We start from the raw sequence: 26356 nt of genomic DNA, 5'->3' as shown, positions 1-26356 counted from the left end.
TTTTCCATAGAGTGGCTGAAGGGATATAGATGAATTTTTTTTAAATACACAGTCAGAAGCCAGGTTCAGAAAGACAAAGGTCGCATGTTTTCTCTCATATGTAGAAGATAGGTCCGAAAACAGACACAAGCATTATCATATGTACATACGTGCACAGAACAAGTTTCCAGCAGCGGGACTGTTAGAGAAGACTTGGGGGGAGGAGGGCAGAAGAGAATGATGGAGAGTGGATGACACTGAAATACATCAATCTGTGTAGGAACAAGGCACAGTGGAATGCACTGAAAACTGTTGAACGATACAGGCTGGGAGGAGAAGGGTAAGGAAGAATAATAGAGGGAGCTAGACTTAATAGATGTACAGGTAAAATACCGAGGCAAAACCCCACTGACCAATGAACAGACACTTGAACGAGGAATGCACAACAGGTCATGTTAGTGGGAGAGCGAGGGTAAATAAAGTGGGTAAAGGAGAGTGAAGTGGCATTGTTTCCTGTGTATGCCATTGGTTGTGACAAAGTTGAAAACTAGCCTTGTGGTTGGCATAAGGGTCCCCATCATTGATTGTGTCAGATCCTCATTTTCTGTCCTGGGAGGCAGGGAAAACAATCCACAGATGGAGAAACTGGGATCCAGAGGACAGAATGACTTGGCCCAGGTCCTCACTGGTGGAGCTGGCAGGATGGGCAGCCTGCAGAAAGTAGAAGATGGATGACAACTCAGGTCTCTGTGACGTCTGCTGACAAAAGTCAAGGTTGTAAGAGTGATTCTGGCAGAAGAGCCAGCTTTGTGAGTTTGTTACAGTTTGAATAGGAAGTATCTCCCCAAAAAGATTCATTTGTGGAAGGCTTAGTCCCAGCTGGTGGATCCAGTCCTTGACAGGTGATTGTATCATGAGGGCTCTGACCTCATCAGTGATTAATCCACTGATGGATTCATAATTTGATGGCACTGTAGGGAGGTGATGGAAACTTTTGGAGGAGGGGCCTGGTTGGAAGAAGTAGGTCATTGGAGGTGTGGCCTTAGGGGCTGCATCTTGTTCCAGATGCCCCTCTGGGCCTGTCTCCTGACTGCAGTGAGGTGAGAGCCTCCTCCACCACTGCCATTGTGCCCTGCCTTGCCTTAGGCACAAGTGATGGAGCCAGCCAATCTTGGGCCGAAGCCTCCTTGCACCTTTAAAGTGTTTCTCTCAGGTATTTATTTGTCTCAATGACAAAAACTCTGACTAGCATAGTCTCTCTGAACTGAGTGGAAATCGCTTTACAGTGCTACAAGCAGCCAGTGCCACAAGCTGATTCTGTGCTGTTGCTTCCCCATGCTCGATGTCGTTTAATCCTTTGCACAAGTCTGGAGGTGGGAGTTATTACACTATTTTATTAAGGAGAAAGCTAAGGCTTGGGACAGCAAGTAACTTGTGCAGCTGGTCATTCGCAGAGCTGACATTCAAACCCAGGTCTCTGTCAATCTTGGGCTTTGCCCAAGTCCCAGAGACTAAAGAATTCTGCCTTGCTCAATTTTGTGTTGCTCTAACAGAATATTAGAGATGAGTAATTGGTTAAAAAAAAAAAAAACCAAAGATGTATTTCTTACAGTTCTGGAAGTCCAAAATCAAAGGGACCTTTTTGCTGTGTAATCCATGTCAGAAGATGAAAGGACAAGACCACAGGAGATAATAAGCAGGCCAAACGCACTTTTATAACCAACTCACTCTCATGATAACAAACCCACTTCTGAGATAATGATAAACGCTAATCCATTCGTGAGTGCAGGGCCCTCGTGACCTAGTGACCTTTTGCAGGTCTCACCTCCCAGCACTTTGCTTTGGGCATAAAGTTTCCAGTACATGAACTTTGGGTTGACACACAAGCCACAGCATCCACTGGGCATTAACAGCTTTCTCCTCCTCTCCCTCCCTCAGGTCTACATCATCCGGGTCACGTGGTCCAGTGGTGCCACAGAGGCCATTTACCGGCGCTACAGCAAGTTCTTTGACCTGCAGGTAAGGACTTCCACATCCCTGCTTCTACGGTGCTGGCTTTATCCCCAGGCCCCACATGATGGCAAAGTGGCTTTGGCACCTCGGCAGGAAAAAGTAATGGTCACCTCTCGGGGTCGGAAAGTGTGTTGTGTGTCACGGGCTCGTCTCTCTGCCAGTTAGTACGAGTGAGCAGCCAGTAGGTTTCCTGGTCCCTGTTCCATCCCTGGCCTCGAGGACGTGGGCTGAGGGAGGGAGGGAGGGCCACAGACTCTCCTGGAGGTACCCTTGGCTATGTGGACCCAATCTCTTCCTGAAAATGTCAGATGGAGTCTTTAGAGCCCTTGTCCCATTATGGTAAAGAAGAGGAGATAACAATGTGCTCTTAAATGGTTTCCCTGCTATTGCTAGAACATTCTCAAATGCCTTCATGACAGACTGCCGAGCATTGCTGCATCATGGAAAGCAATTGAGATCTGACTACTTAAAGTGCAATGAATTCATTTGTGATGTTTGTCTTCAACTGTATGCAGCCACAGCAAACAGTGTCACGTACACGTTTTCTTCTGCTGCTCTGCTGCAAGCATGAGCTGAGCATGAATTAATACAGGAGCTATATGTGAAATATGGCAAAGGGCGGGGATGCAGCTCAGTGCAGAGCACTGCGTAGCATGCACAGGACCCTGGGTTCAATCTCTAGCACTGCAAAAATTATTTAATTAATTAGTTAATCAAAAAGGGATGTGACGGTAGCAAACACTAGGGCCAGGGAAAAGCCACACACTGGAGAAAGGAAGGGAAATGCCAGCGCCTTCTGGTGCCCTGGGCAGGAGTCTTAGTCCTCCATGACAATGACCAGTAGCATGGAGTCCACTTGTCCTTTGACCCAGACCCAGGGAGATTATCAGACTCCTTACAGCAGGTCTTCGGCCCCAAGAACGAGTGTTGGGTAACCACTTCTGTGGCTGCCAGCCTGACTTTCCAGGCAGTGGTGTCTGTCCAGGGAGGGCTGCCTTGGTGGGGCATGGAGGGGCTTCTTGCGAGCCTGACACCTTGGAGAAGGAACAGCGGGGCCGGGGAGCAATGATGGATGTGGTTGTCATCCTAGAGATCCTTTGCATCCTCAGAGCAAAAGCCCACTCAGCTAGTCAATGCACAAAGAGAGGGGTGGGTTGGATTTATAGGAAGAGGTGGGTGTGTCCCCTATAAACCAGAGCAAAAGTTACAGCCAGCCTGGGAAGGGCCTAGATTGGCCTGCAGCCCTCCAGCCAGCTGTCATGGGACTTCAGGACCCTTGCCCAGCCAGCCTCCTTCATTTTCTTGCCAGCCTCTCTGGACCAGCCCCTTCTCTTGCCTGTTGGCCCACTTCTGCCAAGAACACCCTTCCCCCCGACCCCCATTGGTGCCTTCAGTCCCCATGAAGTGAAGTGTCCTTCCCTATTGTTAGCGAGCTGGAGCCTCTGGGTGCCAATTCCAGGCTCTGAGAGGGAAAATCTGATGTCCCAAGGGTCCTGGGTCAGAATCTACAGCCTGGGAGTTGGGGCTGTTAATCCAGGGTCTTCTTCAGGAGAGACTCAGGAAAAAAGGGTGGGAATTGAGCCCTGGAAGCATGTAAGTGTTGTTAATTGCTGACATTTGAAGCGTGTGGTTAGACTGTGTTTAAAATCCCTATTCCCGCCCAGTGAAGGCTGAAGGCAGCCCTGAGTTCAAATCTCTGCTTTGCCCTTTTAGTGATCAACTTAGTGTCACCTCTGTGTTTCTGAGCCTCAGTTTCCTCGTGTGCATGTTAGGAAGAAAGATGTTTGTTGTGACAATTGCATCAGATGTGACTGACTCAGTAGATGTGTCAGCTGCCATCTGTCCCTCTGCACAGATGTGATTTGCTCCCAGTGACATCCTTTGGGGCCACTTGAGTGTTTAATCACATCTTCCTGTCCCCAAACCTTCACCCTCCCATTCAGACTCAACTTTCTTTCTACCAGAACTTAAAAGCAAGGTTTTCTTCCCTGCATGGCGTAATTGGTAACAATTGAGGGTTTGCTGTACCATAAATAGCTGCCTCAGGCGGCTGTCCCTCCCAGACAGCACTGACCAAAGGCAGGACTTTGTCTGGCACTAAAGAGTCCCAGATGGGTAGCCAGAGTGGGGAAGTCATGGAATTACAGAGGGTCCAGCTCACGCTGGAAGCAGCCCTTCCCATCCCATATCCACCCAGGGGGCAGCTGGGAGAAGTTGGAGCAGGACCATCCCTGCCAGCTCAGCTGTTTCCTGGCCAGAAAGCCAGCCCAGTGGGGCAACGACACCCTAACACCAGATGATTTCATGATTCCGTGTCCCCTCCCTCCTGTCTGGCATGCAGCCTTGGTTTTTTCAGAAGTCACTTGGCTCAGAAAGTGTGGGGAGGGCCAAGACTTGGCCGAGGCTTGGTGGAGGAGCAACCAGGCCAGTGTGGCGTAATGGAAAAAACAAAGGATTCAGTCAGGAGACCTGGAACCCAAGCCACCCACCAACTGTGTGGCCTTAGGCACACCCCTTAACCCTTTTGTGCCTGAATGTCCTCATCAGTGACATGGGGTGATGATGTAGAAACAGTCAGTACTTCTGAAACACTAAATGTGGGCCCAGCCTGATAAATATGGGGTGGAATAACTCATTTAATCCTCAGAACAAGCTTATCAAATTGCACAGGTGAAGAAACCCAAGCTCAGAGAGGCCCAGACGTTTGCCCAAGGTCACACAGCTAGTAAATGTCAGAACTTAGATTTGAGACTGGGTGGGCAACGCCAGAGTCCAAGTGTTTGTCCACTGTGGTCTATGTTGCTCCTCTCTCTAGTGGCTACTTTACAGGGTTCTTATACATGAAAGTTGATAGTCATGTCCAGGACAGGCAAATCCACAGAAACAAAGCAGATTAGAGTTGCTAGTGGCTAGAAAGAGAGGATAATGGGGGGGTGACTGCTTATGGTTGTTTCGGGGGAGTGATGCAAATGTTCTAGAATTAGACAGTGTTCATGACTACATAACCATGTGACTATACCAAAAACTGCTGAAGGGTGTGTTAAGAGGGTAAATTTTGTGGTATGTGAAGTAAATCTCAATTTTTCGGGAGAGGAATGATGTGCACAGTCCAGGCTGTCAAGTCTGAGGGAGGACCAGCTGCCTGGGTGGCTGATGGTGTGGGCTGCTGGGAACTGTAGACGTTAAAGGACGTGCTGCCAGCTATGAAGACTCTGGACTTTGGAGTCAGGCAGAGCTGGGCTTTGATCCAAGTCCTGCCACTTCCTGGCCATGAGAGTTTGTTTCGATCAGAGCTGTTCTAAATGCAAATGACAGAAATGCAGCCAAGTTCACAGCACATTAACTGAGAAGTCCTTGGGCACTGGACCCAGGGGCGACTATGGAGGAGAAATTGCCTTTCTCCACACCTTTGGCTTTCTTTCTGTCTGGGCCATGTGGAGACTGGTGTGGTGACTGGTGTGGTGACAGCTGAACTCCAGGCTGTATCCAACACACCAGCACTGTGACTTCAGGGAAAGAGACCTGAGACCCCAGCAGTGTAAGCAAAGGTCTTGGTGGGCTCATCTTGGATCAGATGACCAGGCCACTCAGGGCCAGTGAGGGACGGAAAACAGTGTCAGCCTCCTGCCGAGTGCCTGGACACGAGAGTAGCGGGTCCCCAGAAGTCTTCTGGAATAGTGTTACCCAGGCTGCTGTGTGGGAGAAGAGGCTCGGTCACCAGCAAAATGAACCCCTAGTGAGGACTTGCCTTCTGACTCGGTCTCCTGATTTGCTTGTCTTGGAAAAGTTAGACCTCAGTAGTTGTGCCTACCACTCTTAATTCAGTTGATATCTGGTCATGTGTCTTCTTCACACAAGGGTATGTGGACAGGCTAAGCCCTGGGCTTAGAATAGAAACCCGCTGTGAGGCCCCCAGCTTTGCCATAGCAACTGTGTGGCAGATCACTGACCCCACGCTGGAGACTCCGTCAGGACACATGGCAAAGGACACTGTAGGTGACAGGGTGCCACAGCGCTGAGAGCAGCATGTTGTGGACAACGGGTTGATTGACCGTTTTGCCAGATATGTGCCATGTGCTCAACTTAAATGCCGTCTCACTTAAGCCTCACTTACAAGCAGGAAGTCAGTATTGTGTCTGGTTCACAGACAGGAAACCAAAGCTCAGAGAGGCAGTTATGTGCCCAGAAAGCAGCAGGGTTGGGATGCAAGCCAGGTATGGCTAAGTGTGAAACCTGCTCTTCTAACCTGCCTTCTCTGTGCTCGGTTTGCCTTTGGATTGATCCATGCAAAGATGAACTTGCCCTCAGAGAACCCTGCCCAAGGCTGTCCCTTCCTGTGGCCCATTTGTCTCCTCCTGAGAGGATGGGGCAGAGGCTACTCTGCAGGGAGCAAGTCTGAGCATAATAGCCCTTTGCAGACAAGCTTCAGACCGAAGGATCCACTTCATATTGTGTCCTGTGACCTTTGCACTCTGAATCCCCCCACTGCTTCATTGTGTTCAGTAGGCCCGAGGTCCTGGCCATCCTTGGAGCAGGGCCTCCCTCACAGAAGACACCATGAAACATTCCCCACAGGGTGTCAGGGAAGTAACTGCACTCCAGGATGGCACAGGGGATGCTGATAAATCTCTGCATTCTCCAACTCCTCTGTAAGGTAGGAATGAGACTGCACTGACTCCAGGTAGAGAGAAATCCCAGCCTTCAGGGAGGGACCTTCAGTGAGAGGCTTGCTTCGTGCAGGAGGTGAAACTGAGTAGAGCCTTGACAATGGCTAAGGAGTTAACAAAACCTCCCACTGCGGGAAGGGCATTCCCCCAGAGAACACTGCTTCGCAAAGGGACTGAGGGCTAACTGCTTCCTAAGTAAGTGCCACCCACATCCCCTGGCTGGGAAGTCCATGCATCAGCACATCAGGTCACAGAGCACCTGCTGTGTCTTGATCTGGCCTTCATCTGTGCAATGACAAAAAGACCATCCCAGGTCATCATGCCAGATCACTCATTTCCACCTTCAGTTGAGACAGGACTGACCTGTCCCCTTCGAGAGCCTGGTCCTCTACTGCTGCCCTCTTTGGAACTTGCAACCCCAAGTGCACTTTTTGGAGGAGTGCCCACACAGTTTCCTGGGGCAGCAGAAATGAAGAGTTCGCACTGCCAAGGCAGGGCTGGCCCAGCTGAAAGCGTCTCAGCGAGATCCCAGCCAGCACCTGGCCTGAGACCTCTCTGGCCACACACATCTCAAGCTGTTCTTTCTCCATGCTCAGACTTTCCCCACATTGTCCTCTGAGGTTGCAGTGTGCCCCAAGAGGTGGTACACACAGAAGTGAGGGGGTTTTCCCTTCCCCTTAAACAGTTGCCTTAATGATTGTATGTAGTTCAGAAAACACAGGAGTCACTCTGAAACACAATCCTTTATTAAGTCAGCAATCCTTTATTTCTGAAATGGAAAGACACACGATTCTCTGAGATAGTTACATCTAAACTCACTCCCTGGCCCTGTTGCTGATTGCTGGCACTGTCCTCTCCCTGATAGTGGCTGGCTGAACCAGTCAACCACAGTGTTCATTCACCCTCTCACTCATTCATTTCTGCACCGATATGTACATACCAGGTACCTCCTGCAGACCAGCAAGCGGGTCAGAGGGCAGGAAAGCTAACATGGAGGCAGACCTAGGCTTGGGGAGTGAGAAGGATGGAGGGAAGTGGACAGATGCAAGGAGGTGACAGACTCCATGGGCATGTCCATTGGGACACCAGGCATGGCAACATTTAGACCAGCTCAAGGAGGGAACAGAATCCCCCAGGACCACAAAGCTCTCATTATAGAGTTGGCCAGGTACTGCGTGGTGTCTTTAGGCCCCTGAAGGCCCTGCCAGAGGCTTCCCATCAGCTGCAGCTGCCCTGGACAGCTCCTCAGCCTCTGTCTGCTTCCTGTTGTGGCTCCCTTGGGCCTTGGGGCTATTGTGATCCTGAGAGAGCAACCCCTCCCAAGTCCAGTCCCAATGACTGTGTAACACAAACCACGTGAGGCCCAGCCTGTTTGCCCTGGATGGTGTGACTTGCTTCCCTCTGTCTCAGATGCTTGTGATGTGTGGCTTCATGTGCTCCCTCTCTCTCCCAACCCAGAACTGACTGGGCTCCAGCTCTGTCCTCAGTTTCAGCAAGCCCTCGCTCCGCACACCACTGCTGCCATTAGTTGGGACTAAGTGGGTTTTCCTGTTACTGAGGATAATATCCGTGGTTGGACATTGCCAGGAATAGTGTTGGCCCTCAGCTGTGGACAGCCTGGGTCTGAGGGTCCACATAGAACCCCTCGAAAGCCTACTTCAAGGCCTTCGTGTGCCCAGTGTGGCAGCTCTCTGCACAGAAGCAGCTTGTGGTCAGGGTACCTGGTCCCAGAAAGGCCAAAAGCATAAGAATGCTCAGGCCTCTAACTGCAGTTTACATCCATGGAGTGATGAGAACACAGAATAAAGCTGGATGTGGCTATTATGGTAGCCACTGTCACATGAATCTATTTAAATACATATTTTAATTAATTGAAATTAAATAAAAATTTAAAATCCAGTTCCTCAGTTGTAGAAGTCACTTTTAAAGTGTTCAGTAATTCCTGGGGTAGTGGCTACCATGTTGCACAGTGCAGATAGCACATTTCCGTCTGTGTTAGTCAGCCTTCTGCTACTCTGACAATTAACGTAAAAGGAAGAGAGGTTTATTTTGGCTATGGTTTCGAGAGTTTCAGTTCATGGTCTTGGGCTTGTGATGACACAGTACGTCACAGTGGGAAGCATGTGGCAGAAGAGACCTGGTCACTTCATGTTGGCCAGGAAGCAAAGAGAGAAGAGAAGCAGGGTCCCAATGTCTCTTCCAGAGGCGTGTCTCCAGTGATCTAACCTCCTCCCCCGAGGTCCCAATTCCACCACAAGCTTCCAGTCAAGCCTTTAAAAACTTCTGGCATGCTGGAAACATGGCTCAAGTCAAGCACCTGCCTACCAAGCGTGGGGGCCTAAGTTCAAACCCTGCTACTGCAAAAAAAAAAAAAAAAAATTCTGACATGCTATAATAAGAATGGACCTTGAAGACATTAAATGAAATAAACAGTCACAAAAGGACAGTGTCTGATTCCACCCAGAATAAACAAACTCATAGAGACAGAAAGTAGAGTGGTGGCACCAGGAGGTAGATGAGCTGTCATTTCAGGGTGTGGATTTTCCGTTCTGGAAGGTGAGGGGACTCTGGAGACGGACGGTGAAGACAATTGCACACAGTGTCAACGTGTCTAGTGCCACTGAGCTGTGCACTCAGACATGCTGAAATGGTGCATTTCAGGTTGTGTGTGCTTAACACAATTTTTAAAAACCACACAACCTCCCAGACTGCTCTAAGTTATCCCAAATAAGTTTCAAAGTAACCTATTCAATATGGCAGAGTGCAACAAAGGGGATTTCTCTTGAGCACGGCCCCCTTTCACGCAGCCCCTCACAGAGCAGGCTGTGTTCTTCAGTCCAGAGATGGTCCCACAGTCTTGGTGGAGAGGTGTCTGGGCAAGGGCACACAGATAGCTACAGGAAGTGTCCAGATTTCATCCAGGGCTGTCTGGTTCCCACGGGGTTATATCTGTGGTTAGACTGCAGCGCACAAACTCAGATATGCTGGCTTAAACAAATAAATAACACCAGGGAGACACGTCAGCTCTCTGGGCAGAACAAAGAGTCAAGGGGCAACTTCCTCACTGTTGGAGGACTGAAAACACAGAGCTGAGTGGACACTGAGAGGGGGACTCAAAACGCCAGGGAATAGAGGAGTCCTGTTAGTGAGGACAGATCTGCATTGTGCATTATCTAGAAAAGTTTAGGCTGACTTTGGACACTCTGAGGCTGCCTGACGAGTGTCATGGGGAGAGAGAACGGGATACAGACAAGGGAGCTTGGACTGGCTAACCTGCTACTTTTCGGTGTGACCTCAGGCAAACCCACTGCTCTCTGCTCCCCAGTTTTCTCATCTGCACCTTGGGGATCAGAGTATTTGTTTCACAGTTTCTGTAAAGTTCAGATGAGATTGTGTGAGAGGGCTTGGTGACCCTCGGCTGCCATGTGAGGTTGGTAGCGATTACTAATTACTGCTTAGTGTTAACAAAGACAGGGTTATTTATCAGCTTACTTAGCAGCCATCTCTTCAAGCTGCCTCCCCAAATTCTCTCCATTGTACTGCATTGTACTTGAGCCATTTTTTAATGAATAATCTTTATTGTGAGAGTAGTTTCAGGTTCACAGCAAAACTGACTGGAGAGTACCGAGCTTGCCCACATGGGCCTGTCCTCTCTACACAACCCCCCACTCCACTATCAACATCTGGTTCTGCCCATTTTTATTGTGTGCCTACTGTGTGCTGGTGCAGAAGACCTCTAAGATTCAAAAAAGAAGGCCCACCTTTTCCAGGGAGGCTCACAGTGGCCTCACTGACCACTGAAGGACAGTGGACCCAGTACTTCCCATGACCATGCAGAACAGAGTGAAGCCAAAGACAGAAAGCCACAAATACAGCCATGGATAATGAGACTTGGGGTGTGACTCAGTGGTAGCATGCTGGCCTGGCATGAGCAAGGCCTTGGGTTCCACTCCCAGCACTACAGAAAAAAAACAAAATCCATGACCCAGGATTTGGGGGCAAGCCTGTGCACCCCAGCTGCACTGAGGCTGGCCACCTTCCTAAGGGGTGTCACATAAAACAGCACTGAGGAAGCAGGGAGCTGCAGCCTGACAAAGTATTCCTCTCCTTCCTTTCTAAGTGTCTCCCTGGCATCCGAAGGCTGGGGTGACATGATGACAAAGCAGCATGTGAGCTGCAGGCAGCCGCCCTGATGCATTGCTGGCTGCAGTCCCCGGGCAGATTCCTTCACTTCTTGGCCTTGGATTTCCTGGATACAAAGATCCGTGTTTCAGGGTGTTCTGAGGATTTCAGGACAGAATGTTTGTAGAGAAGCTAGTGCATGCCTGGCTCAATAAATGTATTTCTCTTGTCTTCCACTTAGGGAATTATTCTCTGTCCTACAAAATAGTTGTGCTCCTTTCTCCTGGACTTTCCCCAGCATCTTTTGTTCTTCAGAGGGGCAGATCAGGAGAATCAGGGTGGCTTTCTCCTTTCTCCTTTTCATATATCAGCCATTGCTTTGACAGGCTCAGGACTCCTTCCCTATCTGCTTGAACTCCTGGCCAGTGTTCTAGTCAGGACAGGTCAGGATCCACTTCTGCAACAGTCACCGTGCCAGACAGTGAGGAGGTCTTGAATCTCACTCGGGCAGTATGGCCATCGTGGTTGTTGGAGGCTCTGGCTCTTGCCCCGGACTCCACCTGGTAGAGAAGCCATTGTCTGGAGTGACCCAGTCCCCACTGCAGCACGGGATGGGGATCAGTAAACCATGTGCCAGTCAGAAATGTCCACTGAAGATCACGTATCTGAATTAGCCCACTTCTGGGGCTGCAGGATGTGCAAATCTATCCTGGACTCAGGAGCACCGGAAGTGTTTCATGACAGCATCAATGACCACCTCAGCACAGCTTTAACCCATCAAGTAATGCCGCCAGCTGCTATCCTTATGGCAGATGTAAAGATGAGACCCTGGAAGGTTATGTCACTCCTTCAAAATCACACAGGGAGTAAGTTGCGGGTCCTTGTGATATTTCACATTAATTCCTTAAAATGTCAAACTGCTACGAAAGGTTTCAGTTGTCATAGTCTACCCCATACCTCCTCTGCCCCCCAGCAACCTACTCTCCCTCTCTGGTGGCGCCTCCTACACTCCCTTGTAATTATCTCGACACAATGAGACTTTTCATTGCTGCACCCCATGCACCAATTGTGGAGCCAGGCACTGAGCTGTCTGCTGAACCAATCTGGGGGCTTCTGAGTGGGGCAGGGGACTAGACTGACGTCATAGCATAGACCCTTAACTCTCCTGTCAGTTCTTGGGAAGCAGGACGCCCTGCTGTCCACAAAGCCCTGGTTGCCTTGGGGCTTTGTTTGCATTTCAAGTCCTATGGCCAAAACCCTCCAGGAAAACCAAGATTAGTCTTCAGAGCTCTTGCAACTCTGAGCCTTCACAGTCTGCAGCTCTGGATAGAAAGAATTGTTTTCATGGGGGTCCTAGATCCAGTTGAAATTGCCTTCCCCAGTACTTAAGGGTTCTGGAAAGCTGGAAAAAGTGGACTTTTTATATATCAAATCACTTATTTCCTTTCAATGTACTCGTTATACTGTGAAAGGTTTTCATTTTTGGTATTCCCACCCCCCTTCAGATGCAGATGTTGGACAAGTTTCCCATGGAAGGAGGACAGAAGGACCCCAAACAGCGGATCATCCCCTTCCTGCCAGGTGGGTGCCATGCTCACTCTCAGAGGGGGCTCTGAGAACTGCAGGACAGCAACCAGGTCCCGGAACAGTTTACAAGCTCATCCTCCTTCATCAGGGAGCACTGTCCCCTAACCAGAATCTCAGTCATGGGCAGAGCTTTGGAGTTCTTTTCTACACCATTTGCTAGCTGTGTGGCCCTGGGCAAGGCCCTTTGCATCTGGGGTGCCCTGCCATTCCCAGCTCCAAAATGGAGCTCAGAAGGCTTTGGCCATGAGCAGCTTCTATTATTACACCTACTGAATTAGTTTTCTTTACCTGCCTCACAATTTACCAGCACTCATTTACACCCTCACGGTTCTGTGGCTCAGTAAGTAGTTCAGGGTCACTCCAGTGGGCTGTCTGTGTAGAGCCTCAGGAGGCCAAGTGAAGGTGACACCTGGGCCCAGCTTTTACCTGGAGGTTCTATGGAAGAGGCCACAGTCAACCCTCATTCATATTGTGGCAGAACTCATCTCCCTGCAGCTATAAGACTGAGGTCCTGCCAGGCACCCGTGGCTCATGCCTGTAATCCTAGTTACTCAGGAGACAGAGATTGGGAGGATCCTGGTTCAAAACCAGCCAGGCAAATAGCTCACAAGACCCTATCTCAAAAAAAAAAAAAAAAATCCATCACAAAAAAAAAGGGGGCTAGTGCAGTGGCTCAAGGTGTAGGCCCTGAGTTCAAACCCCAGAACCACACACACACACACACACACACAAAGACAGGTCCTTGGTTACTCGCTGACTCTCAGCCAGGGTCCCTCTCAGTGTCTGGAAGTTGCCAGGATAATGTCCCTCTCAGAAGGAGAATGGGAGCCGTGTGGCATCTCACCGTACACACAGGGCTTGAGGATTCGGGCAGGACATCATTGGGAGTCACTGTAGAAGTTCTGCCTGCCTCCGAGGTCTGTTCTGCGTGCCAGGTTTCTCACCAGCTGGGATGGAGGCAATGCAGTGTTGGCTAATCTCAGTTATCAAGGCATTCAGGGCCTTGAAGACACACCAAAAATATCAAGCCTTCAGATGAAGCCGGGGGCCGTGGCTCAAGCCTGAAATCCTACCTACTTGAGAGGCTGAAATCAGGAGGACTGTGGTTCAAGACTGGCCTGGGCAAAGACTTATGTGGCCCCATCTCAACTAGTAAGCCAGGCATGGTGGCACATGCATGAAAGCATACAATAGGAGGGTGTGGTCCTGGCTGGCCTAGGCAAAAAGATCCTATCTCCAAAATAACCAGAGCACAAAAGCTGGAGGTGTGGCTCAGGCAGTAGAGTGCCTGCATAGTCAGCTTATGGCCCTGAGTTCAAATCCCAGTACCACCAAAAAGAAAGATTTCAGGTGGAAAAGAGGAATTACCCAGACAAGATCTCTTGACTCAAGTCCTAATAGCTACCATTGATGGCTATTATGGGATACTGTGGGCAAGTGGTTTCCATGAGTTACCTCATTTAGTCCCCAGCAACCCTACAGGTAGGCATCACTGTGAGCATCTCACAGATGAGAAAACTGCTTACAGTGCACACATGGCAGAACTGGGATTCAAGGACAGGTATGGCTGGATCCACAAAGCACACCTGGAATCCCTGCGATTCCTGGCAACCACCCCCACCCCATCTTCACCTCTTTTGTCTTGCGTGATGACTTAAGCCTGTTCAGGTTTACTTTTCCACTTGAAAGTCGGAGATAATAATGCTGCTTAAACAATGAAAGCACTGTGAGGTTATGTAAGTGCCTGGAGGTACCCAAGGGCCACCCAGTACTCACTATCATCATTTTTATATACAGACGATTGGCACACTGACAGTCACCCTAAGTTACAGCTATTTACAGCTGGAAGAGCCTTTTACATCTTCTCCCTTTTTCAGACAAGGAAATAGTCCCCAGATCACATAGGTGCCCATTCCCCCATCCCCCAGTCCAGGACCTCAGTGGGCTCCTCCACTTCTACCCTTGGGCAGACTCTGATACGGGTAGATAACGTCTGCCAGGCCCCCTCCACCGGGCGAATCCTTGCTTGGAAAAGCTAGCACTGTTAGTCCTTCTGCTGAGTCAGTACCCAACCACGCTGGAATGTCTTCCCACAGGAGAAAACCCCGCGCTGTAGCCACCGCACATCAGGCCTGAGAAGCTCATGCTTTGGAGTTACATATTCAACCCCCGACTTTCAGCAAGTGACATCTCCCCTGTGAACCCCAGTTTCCACATTTGTAAAATGGGACAGTAACCTCTTCCTCATAAGGTTCAATCCCTGGCACAGAGTAGGTTCTCAGTAAAGGCAGAAATAGGACCAGGACATCCCTTTGGGGTTTCTTGGTTTCATATGTAGGGCTCATCCTTGAAGGATCAAGAAATTAAGTGATATTCACTTAAATTAGGCTCTACACATAGGTTTTTCCTTAGAGAAAGAATGGAGAGCAAGTTACAGCTTTTTTTCTGGATGAAAGGCCAAACCGCTCTGGAAAAGTTTCCCAAGACAGAGAACTTGAGCCCGACCCTCTCCCAAACTCTTAAAAGCTTTTGTGGTTACGTAATCCTTTTCCACTCAAGAATTAATGAAGATGCTGTTCTCAGGGACTTGGCCCCTTTGTCACTCCTCCAGGCACCCAGTGCAAGCTTGCAGAGATCCCCTGCACCCCAGGACCCCGACCAGTCCTTCTGAGCCCACCTCTCAGTCTTCCCAGAGGCCGAGCTCAAGGGCAGAGGGGCTGTGGTCAGTTTTCTGCCCAGTCTGCCTCGTCAGCAGGACAAAGGCGAGTCTCATGTTAGCACAAAGGCAGGGGGAGGGGACCAGCCTGTGCAACTTTCCATCCCAGCAGGAGCTGGGGAGGCCAACTTGGCAGAGGAGGCAGCTTGAAAAATAAGAATTACAGTTTGGCCTTCCTCCACTGTGGAAAACAAAAGTCAACCCATTCCCACCATAGCTGTTCTCTCTGAACACCCTTTCCTCGCCAGCGTGGCGACAGGCTTACCCTCCTTCCCAAGGCTTGCAAGGAAGCTTCTTCCTGGCACAGACCCGCGACCAGGCCCTTCCGCCTCTCACCAGGAGGCACTGCCAGAAGCTGCATTGTGCCCTGCCTGAGCATAACCCTGTCCTGCTGCGGACAGATGACCCACTGGAGGCTGGAGAAGGAATTAGTGTGCTCTTGACTAGAGTGTCACACAGTGTCAATGAGACTGCTTTGGGAAAATAAAAAGTAATTACTCCCATTTCACAGAGGAGCAGACTGAGGCTCTGAAAGGTGACATTGCTCCCCAAGGCAGCTCCTGGATAGGCCTGTGGCATCTCCAGTAGGCATCTTCCTGCCGCCTTTGCTGGCCAGGCCCCAGACATGTGCTCAGAGATTCCCTGTCACATCAAAGCCACACAAGGAGAGGACTGACTGACACATTTGTCCTTCTGTCACACCCCCAGGAAATACTGACAGCACCTGAGTTTTCTGTCCTCTTCCGGTCCCCGGCTTGAGTGAACCCTCAGCACCGGGCTCTGTAGCCAAGTGTTGACTTCAGGACAAGTCTGAGCCTGTGCTAGCCCCTTGCCAATTGTAAATATTTAGAGCCTGTTGTCAGCCTTCACAGTAAGGCAGCCTGTATACTGACCTTCCACCTTCCCCTGACCTACAGAAGGGGAATTGTACCAAAATGGGACCAGGCCATTTTGGGTTAGGGAGTCCACCACACTGAGCTGTAGGCACGAGGGCAGAGATGTGCTGCACAGGATGTCTCTTTAGACACACAGTCCTTATTTTTCCTGAGGCGGGGGGCACCCCATGGGTTTCCACGAGGGCCAGTGCAAACAGGAAATGGTGGGTGTCTGATTGTCGCCATGAGTGGGGACGGGAAGGCTACCAGCTTTGTCTGGATTTGGACCAGGGTGGTGAACACCCTGCAGGAGAGGACACAGCCCCACCCAGAAGGTCAGCAGGCCTTTCCATGTTGGGGGCCCCCCAGCACCAGCAGAAAGGCTCCCACAGAGACTGCACCCACTGAGCGAGTGAAGAAGGATTACGATCCTGGCCTCTGGGGAAACCAGGCTGTAAACTCTCCCCTCTCCACATAGTTTGTGGGGGGGGGATTCATTGTAAATGACATTTTTTTCTAGCTGTAGAAGCAATGCATGTTTATGGCAGACACTTTGAGAAAAGTATAAAGAAGAAAACAAAAATTCTGTCTCCCACCCCTCAGAAGACAAGCACTTTGAGTCCTTTGTGCACTGTCTTTTAGATTTTTCTTTCCAAACAAGCATGGGTGTACCAGAAAGGCACAGAACGTACAGGAGCTTGGAGGTTTGGGAGACCTGAATGAGGAAAAGGAGCCTGAGCTGTTAGGCGAGGCTGACCTGAGTGTGGCTCGCAGTCTGAGAGACCACCTCATCGAAACTTTTCCCTGGAAGCCAGGCGCAGAGACAAGTGCCTCATGCTGTCACTTATAGGTGCAATCTCAGAAGTAGAGAGAATGTGGTTACCAGAGAGGATGGGTGACAGGCGCAGTGCAGGAGGGTAGGAGGAATGGGTAGCGTAACAGTGGGTGGCCACGGTTCATCACAATTTCGAGGTAGCTGTGGGAAGGATTAGAATGATAAGTGTCCGATGTGACTGTGTATGTGTATTAAAAACATCGCCCTGTCCCCTATCAGTATGTTCAGTCACTTTGTGTCTGTTAAAAAGATACGGTTTAAGTTTATTCATATATTCGAAAACATTTTTAAAACATCAGCTCACTCTCCAAGCCCTAGTGCTGAGCTGTGGTGACAGCTTTGGGGACCACACATGAGGTTTTCTAAGCAGGGGATTGATGGAGCCACCCCCCTCCCCGGTGGCCAAGTGTTGTCACTACTGCCTTCCAGTGCTGCCTGTGCTCTCTTCTCCTGCAGGCAAAATCCTCTTCCGGCGAAGTCACATCCGGGATGTGGCCGTCAAACGCCTGATACCGATCGATGAGTACTGCAAGGTAAGGCGAGAAGACAACACGGGCTTCCTGGGCTCCATTTTGTGCTCCTTTCTGGCTGCAAGGTGCTCATTGTGAACAGCCATCCACGGTCCATCCCTCACTGCACGCACAATGATCAGGAATGGTTTGCCATCTTTTCTCTTGGTGAGCCGAATTGACACCACCCCGCGTGTGTTCTTGTCTGTTGCTTTTTTCCTTTCACCGTACTATTGCAACCGAAGAATCCCGCATGCTATTAAGCAATCCTCGTGAGCCCACTCTCAATGGCTGTGCAGTGTTCCATTGTGCGTGAATGTTCAGAAGTCACTCAGCCAAGACCGCTGTTGATGGGGCAGCTGGCTTCCTACCGAAATAGCAAGTTAATTTTAAATAGAGGGAATAGCAAGAGATGCCCTAAAAATGGGTCAGTGATTGACCTCCACCTTGGATCAGGAACAACGCACCTCCTCTGTCCCACATTTCACTGAGGGGGCTCCTGGCGTAAGCTCACAAGGAAGAGAAAGAACAGGCATCAGATTGGAAAGGAAAGAGTATAGTCACTTCCACCCACAGAGGTGAAAGTCGTCGAGGGCTACAAGACACTTGAGATCATACATAGACTGGTCAGATCACAGGACTTGAGATCGTCTGCAAAAATCACTGTGTTCCTACATTCTAAGCACAAATAGTCCAGAAGTGGAATTACGAAACAGTTCCTCTCACAATGACATCAAAAAGAATAAAATACTTAGAAGTAAATTTAACAAAAGAAGAGCAGGGTTGGTACGCTGAATCTGCAAAGCATTTCCAAGAGAAGTCAGAGCAGACCTAAATTAAAGGCGACATTCCTTACTCAGGGACCAGAATGCTCAGAGGTGTTAAATCAGCAGTTCTCCCCAAACCGACTTCTATCTTGAATGCCATCTGTATTGAAACCTTAGGAAGCATTTTTGTGAGACTGACAAGCTGACCCCAAAGTGTGTGTGGAAATGTGAAGGACCTCAAATAATGAAAACACTTTTGAGAAAGAAGAACACACTTCAATAAGCCATGCTGGCCATTTCTTAAACCTCCTTCAAAGCTGCAGAATCAAGACCACGTGGCACTGACATAAGGACTCACAGATAGATCAGTGCTCAGCTCTGAGAGCCCGGAAACAAACTCTCACCAAGGTTTGAGTTAACTGGCATCCAGCAGAGGTGCCAAGACAGCCAAGGGGAAAGGATGGTCTTTTTATACAGTTGGATATCAGTGTTGCTCTAGTTTATCACAGACAGGGGGACTTAGGTGACAGAAGTCTATTTTCTCACAGTCCAAGCTAGCTGGCTTTCTGAGGCCTCTCCTTGGCTTTCAATTGCTGTCCTCTCCCTGGACTCTGCATGACCTAAGTGTGTCTGTCTCTTCTTATAGGGCATCATTCCTACTGGATGAAGACCCATAATCCAATAACTTCTTTTAGCCTTAAATTACTTCTTTAAAGACCCTGTCTCCAAATATAGAGGCACTGGGGGGTTGGGAATTAATATATGAATTTGGGGTGAATGGAAAACACAATTGAGTCCATATCAGTTATAAACATGCCCAAAAACATGAAATTGAACCCTTCTCTCATACCATGTACAAAAACCAATTCAAGAGACCTTAATGTAAGAGCTGAAACTATAAAACCACTAGAAGAAAACATGAGAACACCTTGGATTAGGCAAAGAACTTTTTGATATGACACCAAAAATATGAGCCCTATGTTTTATCATTGCTGTGATCAAATATCTGAGAAAACCAGCTTAACAGGAAGAAAGAATTGATTTGGGTTCAGGGTTTGAAAAGTTTCAGTCCATCATGGTGGGGAGGGTGTGGCAGAGCAGAGCAATTCACATCATGGCTGCCAGAAAGAAGGGGAGTGAGGATAGGACAAGACACAGCCCCCCCAGACATGTCCCCCGTGACCCACTTTCTCCAGCTGAGCTCTACCTCCTAAAATTTCTAGAACCTCCCCCAAACAGCACCACTAGCTGGGAACCAGCCCTTCAATTCAGGAGTCGTTTTAGGAGACACTTTATATTCAAACCCTAAAAGAAAATTTGATAAAATTGGATTTTGATAAATCTACTTACAAACTTCTCCGTTTTTAAAGATACCATTAAGCTAATGAAAAGACATACCACAGACTGGGTGAAAATATTTGTAAATTAATTATCTGAAAATGGACTTGTATTGAGAATACATAAAGAATCTTACAACTGAATAAAAAAAAAACCCGATTTTAAAATGGGGAAACCACTTCAATGGTGATTTCACCCAAGAAGACAAATAAGTGACAGATAAGATGTCTGATGGCATTAATGATGAGGGAGATGCAACTTGAAACTGCGGTGACTTACTCAGCTTAGAGTGTCTGCAATCGCCAAGGCAGACCATCGTGCTGAGTGCAGGTGAGGTTTTGGGGAAACTGGAGCCCTTGTCTGGTGGGATGTAAGGTGGGAAGCCACTCTGGAAAACAGTTGAGCAGCTTCTTCCCAAGTTAAACTTACACTGGGTGTGGTGACACACATCTGTAACCCCAGCACTTGGGAGGATGAGACGGGAGGATTGCATGTTGGAGGCCAGACTGGGCTACACAGCAAGACTCTGTCTCAAAAGAAAAAGAAAAATTCAAGAGCATTGGAAACTTCCATCATATGAAGACTTGGGTGTAAATGCCCATCGCAGGATTAACTCACAGTAGTCACAGACTAGAAATGAGCTCCACATCCCTCGTTGTGGATGGATACAGAAAATGCTGGTTTCTGGACAGTAGACATATCTAGCAGTGTAAAGCAACTGAACACCATCAATGCTGCCACCCGGGTGAGTTGCAGAAACACAGTGCTAAGTTCAGGAAGCCAGCTGTGTCACACTTCATTACCCCATTTGTGGGGAATGTGCAGGAAAGGCATATCTGTGGGGACAGAAAGCAGAGGAGTGGACCCTGGGCCTGGGGCAGTAGACGTGCAGATGGACTGCAAACTAGATTGTGGGAAAATTTGAGATACTGGAAAAGCTCTAAAACTGACACAGCAATGATAGCACAGCTGTATAATTCACTAAATATCATTGACCTGTGTGCTTATAATGAGTAAGTTTTATGGTATGTAAATCATACTGCAATAAATCTGTGATGAATTTTCAGTGGAAGGGGCCAGCATCTCTCTTGCAGGAGACTTTCAGGAATTGCAGAAAACCATGTCTGCCCTTTGGAAGACATGGTCTCATTTCATTCCTCCAGCAACTTTGAGAAGTAGATTTCATTATTCCCACTGGCTAGATGCGGAAATGAAGTTCCACACTTACTCGCAATAATGATCTTGAAGACTTCAGGGGGTGAACCTAGACTTCTTACACTCTGCACTCATATGCCACTTATGGCCTCTCTACAAAAGTAGAAATGCAAGAAGTTGATGTATTCTAGCATGTATTTTAGGGCAAAGCTGTGGTTTGGATATGGTTTGAGTGTGTAACCCAAAGGTTCATGTCCGTGTCCTGGAAACTTGACCCCAGTGTGGCTGTGTCGAGGTTTGGAATCTTTGAGAGGTGCACGGTAATCAGGCCATGGGGCATCTCTCTCGGAAGGAATAATGCTGATGTCTGAGGGAGTTAGTGAGGAAGCAAGGCCACCAAGGCACTTGGCTCCTTCTGCAGGTGGCAGTTTCCTTCTATTTCATGCTGCCATGCAGCCAGGAGGCTCTTGCCAGGATCCCAGCACCAGGCTCTTTGGAGCCACCAGAATCAGGAGCCAAATAACCCTCTTCACTGTATAAAGTACCTGGAGTATTTTGTTATACCTTAGAAAGCAGGGTAATAACAAGCATATGAACTCAGGCTCCTCTCTCCTTAAGAAGGGATGGGGGAGGAAGCAGGGCTAATCCTTCAGGCACAGGGACACCACTACTGCCTTACAACTCTCAGGAAAATTTACCTCTTCTCTTTGACCCTTTCCAGCCCTCCAAAGCTTAAACTTTCCATTCTGGACACAGTGTTCCTTTGTCCAGGCCACCTTGCCCAGATGCTGTTGTCCCTCAGCCCAAATCACCTTATCCTGAAAATCCTCGTCCTCCCTGGCCAGACTGTCCTCATGCCCAGGGCTCTTCCCAACATGTCCACATTTGGCTTTGAGAAGGAATCTTAAATCCTGTGGCAATGAGTGATAGCAGCAGCTGCCTGCAGCTGCCTGATGCTGGGATGATGCAGAGATCATGAATTCATCGGATTAACCCCAGGGAAGAAAGTGTTGATGTTACCCAAGCCACGTGGAAGTTACCACCCCTGCTTTAATGAGTCAGAAGAAACAGAGATGTTTTTTAATTTTCGTTGGCCAGATTCCTGGGGCTCACATTCAAGGAAACTGCCTGCTTCTGTCACAAGATCTGCAATTTTACAGACCACACAGGCCCTTCCATAAAATTTAGCAATTTGTTGACATCACTGTGAGCTGACTGATGTCAATTTAATCTATCACAATTATTTTAACTTAGTGGAAACTGGCACTCTCCAACAGATAGAGATAGCCGGGGGCTGTCAATACCCCAAACCCTGCAGCCAGAAGCATATCACAGTGGAACAAACTTTCTGCTGTGCCAGCCCTACAGTTAGCACAGTGTGGTGGTGGCACAAGGACAGAAAAGACACTGGGACAAAACTGAGAACCCAGAAGCAGACCCAGGTGTGTTTGGACACATTGAGAAAGGCAACCTTGCAGGTCATTAAGGAAGATTGGGGTTCCTCAGTCAATGGGTGTCTGTGTGAGGGAAAAAGATAACTAACCCTACCTCACACCACACATGATTTCCAAGGAAATTCAAGATATAACTAAGAGTCAACGCCATAAAAGGTTTTAGAAAAGATCTTTATAATCTGTAGGTACAGAGACACAAAGAGTCAGTCATAAAAGGGTTGATTTGACCACATTCCATTTAAGAATTTCTGTTCATTGAAAGACGATGAAAACTTGACTCTGCTGAGTCCTGACACACACGCCAGCATGTAGTGTCTCAGCCTTATAAATGCCACTCAGGTTGTTCTGGAGTTCCATTAAAATACCAGCTATCTGTCTGATGCCCCTTGGCATCATGGCTGTACCCGAGGCAGATACACACCTATGGGCAGGACTGGCTGACCCCGCTGTGGACTCAGAGCAAAACCCTTAGAAGAAGCTGAACCCAGGACTGTTTCAGAATTCTGACCCAAGGCCCATTCTGACAATGTACGTGTGATTCTGGACTTACCATCTTTTGTTCATACAAGGGCCACAATGTCTGAAAATACTTCTAGAACCCTCATTTCACCATTAGGGGAAAAAATCATTTCTCACAGCTGTTGTGCTAATAAACCCATGCCGTGGTATTGATCCAGGCAGGATAGGGTTAGTTGAAACCTTTTCTAAAACAATTTCTTTATTTTTTTGGTGGTGGAGATTGACCCTAGGTCCTCAGGCTAAGCACACCCTGTACCACTGAAGTACACCCCCAGCCCCAGGATTTAGGGTTAGGGCCTGTCTTCGCCCCTGTTCTGTTGCTTCACCCCATTCTGTAGCAGAATATCTGACATGGGCAATTCATAAAGCAAGGAGGTTTGTTTTGGTTCATGGTCCTGGAGGCTGGAAAGCCCAAGAGCAGGGCCTGCGAAGGCTTCGTGCTCTAGCAGCTGGCGGCAGCAAGTGGGATGGCTGGTGATGAGTGTGACCGTCAGCCTTGCGATGTAACAACCTACTCTCTGTGTCTCTGTGTGCTCTGCCCGGTCACAGCCCCCAAGGCCTCATGTCCAACACTGCCATGGGGCAATTAAATTTCAATAAACCATGTCCAGTCCACTGCAGAGCGTACTGCGACGGGCAGTGCTTGTCCCAGGGGAATTTACTTACCCGGCCATCGTCAGGGGGTAGCTTAGCTCTAACACGCACACAGACCCCTGTGAGTATGTTTTAAAGAGAACTACAGGCAATATTTACAATATTTACAAACTCCAAACCCTGGAGAAGTCCCTTCCAAAGGTGGCAAACATTACCATCTGCAATGATAATATTTTTCTCCAAATATCTCACTTTTTAAATTTAAAATAGCATAGTTTAGAGAAAGCTCTATCACAGCCATAATGTAGAGCTTATAGATACTGCATGCCATAAAAGGAAAACGAAGAGACATTGAAAAGGTTTTTAGGTCCAGCCAGCTGCTGTTGCTGCCCACTGGGGGCTCTGCATTGTCAGTCAAAGAGGGTTCTAGAACTGAGAAACGGGAGTTTCTCCCCAGCTGAGGCTCTGTTATTTAACTGAATCATCTCGCCACCTGTAAAGCGTCCGTATTACCAGACTTGGTACAGTGCAGAGAGCCAGAGGAGTTCACTGATGTTTGGCCACTGCTGATTCACATGGAACCTACAGCCATTTCCCACTTACTCTGCAGCACAACCCTCTGAAATGGGCATTATTTATTTCCGTTTTACAGATGAGCTGAGGCTCAGTGTGTGTCCATCCAGGGTGTGTGTCCATCCAGTGTGTGTGTGTGTGTGTGTGTGTGTGTGTGTCTATCCAGTGTGTGTCCATCCAGGGTGTGTGTGTGTGTGTGTGTGTATGTACATCCAGTGTGTGTCCATCCAGTGTGTGTGTGTCCATCCAGTGTGTATGTCCATCCAGTGTATGTCCATCCAGTGTCTCTGTGTGTGTGTTCTCCAAAGCAAGGACACTGGCATTACCACCCCTTGTAAAAAGTGCTTATCCTCCAGCCCCACAGCAGACCTGCAGGATCAGAAACTCTGGGGTGGGGCCCCCATCTGTGTTTTAACAAGCCCTTTGCGTGGTTCTCAGGCCACCTAAATTTGGGAGCCGCAGGTTACAGCACTTGTGAGGCCCTCTCCTTCCCCTGGACTCACCCGTCTCTCTTCTCCAGGCCCTGATCCAGCTGCCCCCCTATATCTCTCAGTGTGAGGAGGTACTGCGGTTCTTCGAGACGAGGCCTGAGGACCTGAATCCCCCCAAAGAGTAAGTTGATCTCCAAATGGTATCCTCACCATCCTCTCTCCTGCCTGTCCAACCAGCCCTGTGGGAACTGGAGTCAGGCAGAAGACAAGTGAAGCCAGAGTTCATTGATGCAGCCATGCACGGTCACTGCCTGTGGCCTTCACAGGCACCATAAGGGAGAAAGGTCAGTCCTGTGTGACAGGTGAAGGGACCTGGCTGAGTGTTCCTAGTTCCATAATCCTCTCTGCCTACTCACCACACTTCTCAGTGTTGGAGCCCGGTAGATTGAGGCCGGAGGGAGGGGCTCATCCACAGAGCCAGGTGAGCATCAGTTACCCAAAATGCTTGGACCAGGAGTCTTTTTGATTTCAGACTTACTGGAGGTTTGGAATATTGCGTATACCTAGTGGGAGTAATAACAGAAGGTGACCCCAGCTGTGTGGCGGGTGGGCGGAGCTTAACTTGGTGCGCGGTGTCAGTCCACACGTCTCACCCTCTGGAGGTCAGAGCCACGACGCTTGAGGTCTGCAGTCTTGGGAGTTTGTTGTGAGTCTGGGCGCAACTGTGTTAAGAAGCTCATCCAGGAGAGATCAGTGTCTTTTCCTGGGCCTTCCAGGTCCCACATGGACAGGATCAGCTCATTCATTTGTGTGCATCCCCCACAACTACCTGTGCCAAAACCCAGACAAGTCATGCCTAGGTTCTGCCCTCGTGTCACTCGAGCTAAAAAAAAGGTTGGGTGGCTTGGCCTCTTGTCTCTGACATAATTGCAGTTGGAGTGGAAAATGATTGTTTACACATCCTGGAATGGCAGCTGAGGGGGCTTCACCTGTAGGGCCATCTAGCGTGGGGTTCAGGAGGTCAGGTTTGTCTCCAGCTAGACTTCCTGGGCTCCAATCCTGGGCAAGCTACTCCACTTCTCTGAGGCTCCGGGTCTCCATCTGCAAAATGGGGTGACTTCAAAGGGTGAATTGGTTTAAGTATGGCTTTCTGGCCTGGACCACCAGACACAGTGAGTTCTAGTGATGGTGGGCTAAGCCAGCCACACACCTCGCCCTTCCTGCACAGTAGCCGTGAGGTTCAGCCTCTGGAGTTGTCCAGCGCTGGCTGGAGGCCGCCCTCCTGGCCCTCCCACACTCTCAGTGCAGCCCCGACTTCCTGGGGTTGGAAGCTCCCTGCCCTCTCCTGGGGGGGCCAAGTCTGGTTAAAAACCCACACTTGAAAAATCAGACATTAAATAGACATTTCTCCCAAGAAGACACACAAACGGCCAGTGGTCATCACTGGTCATCAGGAGATGCAGATCCAGACACGATGAGTGTGGTATCTGTTCACACCCAACGTGATGGCCATCGTCAAAAAAGACAAATAACAAGTATCAAGGACAAAGAGAAATTGGACCCAAACTTTTAGCAGAAATGTAAAATGGCACAGCTGCTGTGGAAAAGTCCAGAGGCCACAGAACCCTAAATCCAAAGGGACCTTATGACCTAGCAATTCTGCTCCTAGGTGTATAGATGCCCAAGAGAAATGAAAATGTGTGTCCACCCAAACACTTTGACACCTATGTTCATAGAAGCGTTATTCATAACAGCCAAAAGTAGGAACAACCCAAATGCCTAGCAGCTGGTGAGCAGATAAACAAAATGAGGCATATCCATATCATGGAATATTATTCATCCGTGAAAAGGAACTAACTCGTGCTCCAACATGGATGGATCTTAAACATGCTAACTGGCAGAGTCCAGACACAAAACGCCACCTGTCGTATGACTCCATTTGTATACGGTGTCCAGCATAGACAGATAGTTAAGACACAGCACAGTGGTTGCCACAGGCTGGGAGGAGGGGGAGCAGGAAGTGATTACAGATGGTCATGGAGCTGCTTGTGGGGGTGATGAAAGTGGCCCAGAGTTAGATAGTAGTGATGGCTGTAAAACTTTGTCATATACGAAAACACAGTGAATTGTACACGTTTAAAAGATGAGTTTTTCAATGCCTAATAATGATGCCTCAGTTTTTAAAGAAAACCGGGTGGAGCTGGGTTCAGATCCTTCACACA

The 26356-nt window shown here is 48.9% G+C and overlaps 1 protein-coding gene across 2 annotated transcripts in view; it reads left to right on the top strand.

Moving 5' to 3' along the window:
- Positions 1–26356, top strand: part of Sh3pxd2b (SH3 and PX domains 2B) — an 84301-nt gene that overhangs the window by 24879 nt on the left and 33066 nt on the right. For both annotated transcript variants that reach the window (XM_020162292.2, XM_074057799.1), the window contains exons 2-5: positions 1918–1998; positions 12287–12362; positions 17251–17327; positions 24224–24315. In XM_020162292.2, coding sequence (XP_020017881.2) covers positions 1918–1998; positions 12287–12362; positions 17251–17327; positions 24224–24315 — 326 coding nt within the window. The remainder of the gene's footprint in view (positions 1–1917; positions 1999–12286; positions 12363–17250; positions 17328–24223; positions 24316–26356) is intronic.

Source organism: Castor canadensis, chromosome 16 (genome assembly GCF_047511655.1).
Source record: "Castor canadensis chromosome 16, mCasCan1.hap1v2, whole genome shotgun sequence".
Classification (NCBI taxonomy): Eukaryota; Metazoa; Chordata; class Mammalia; order Rodentia; family Castoridae; genus Castor; species Castor canadensis.
This window is presented reverse-complemented; position numbering and strand designations above follow the sequence as displayed.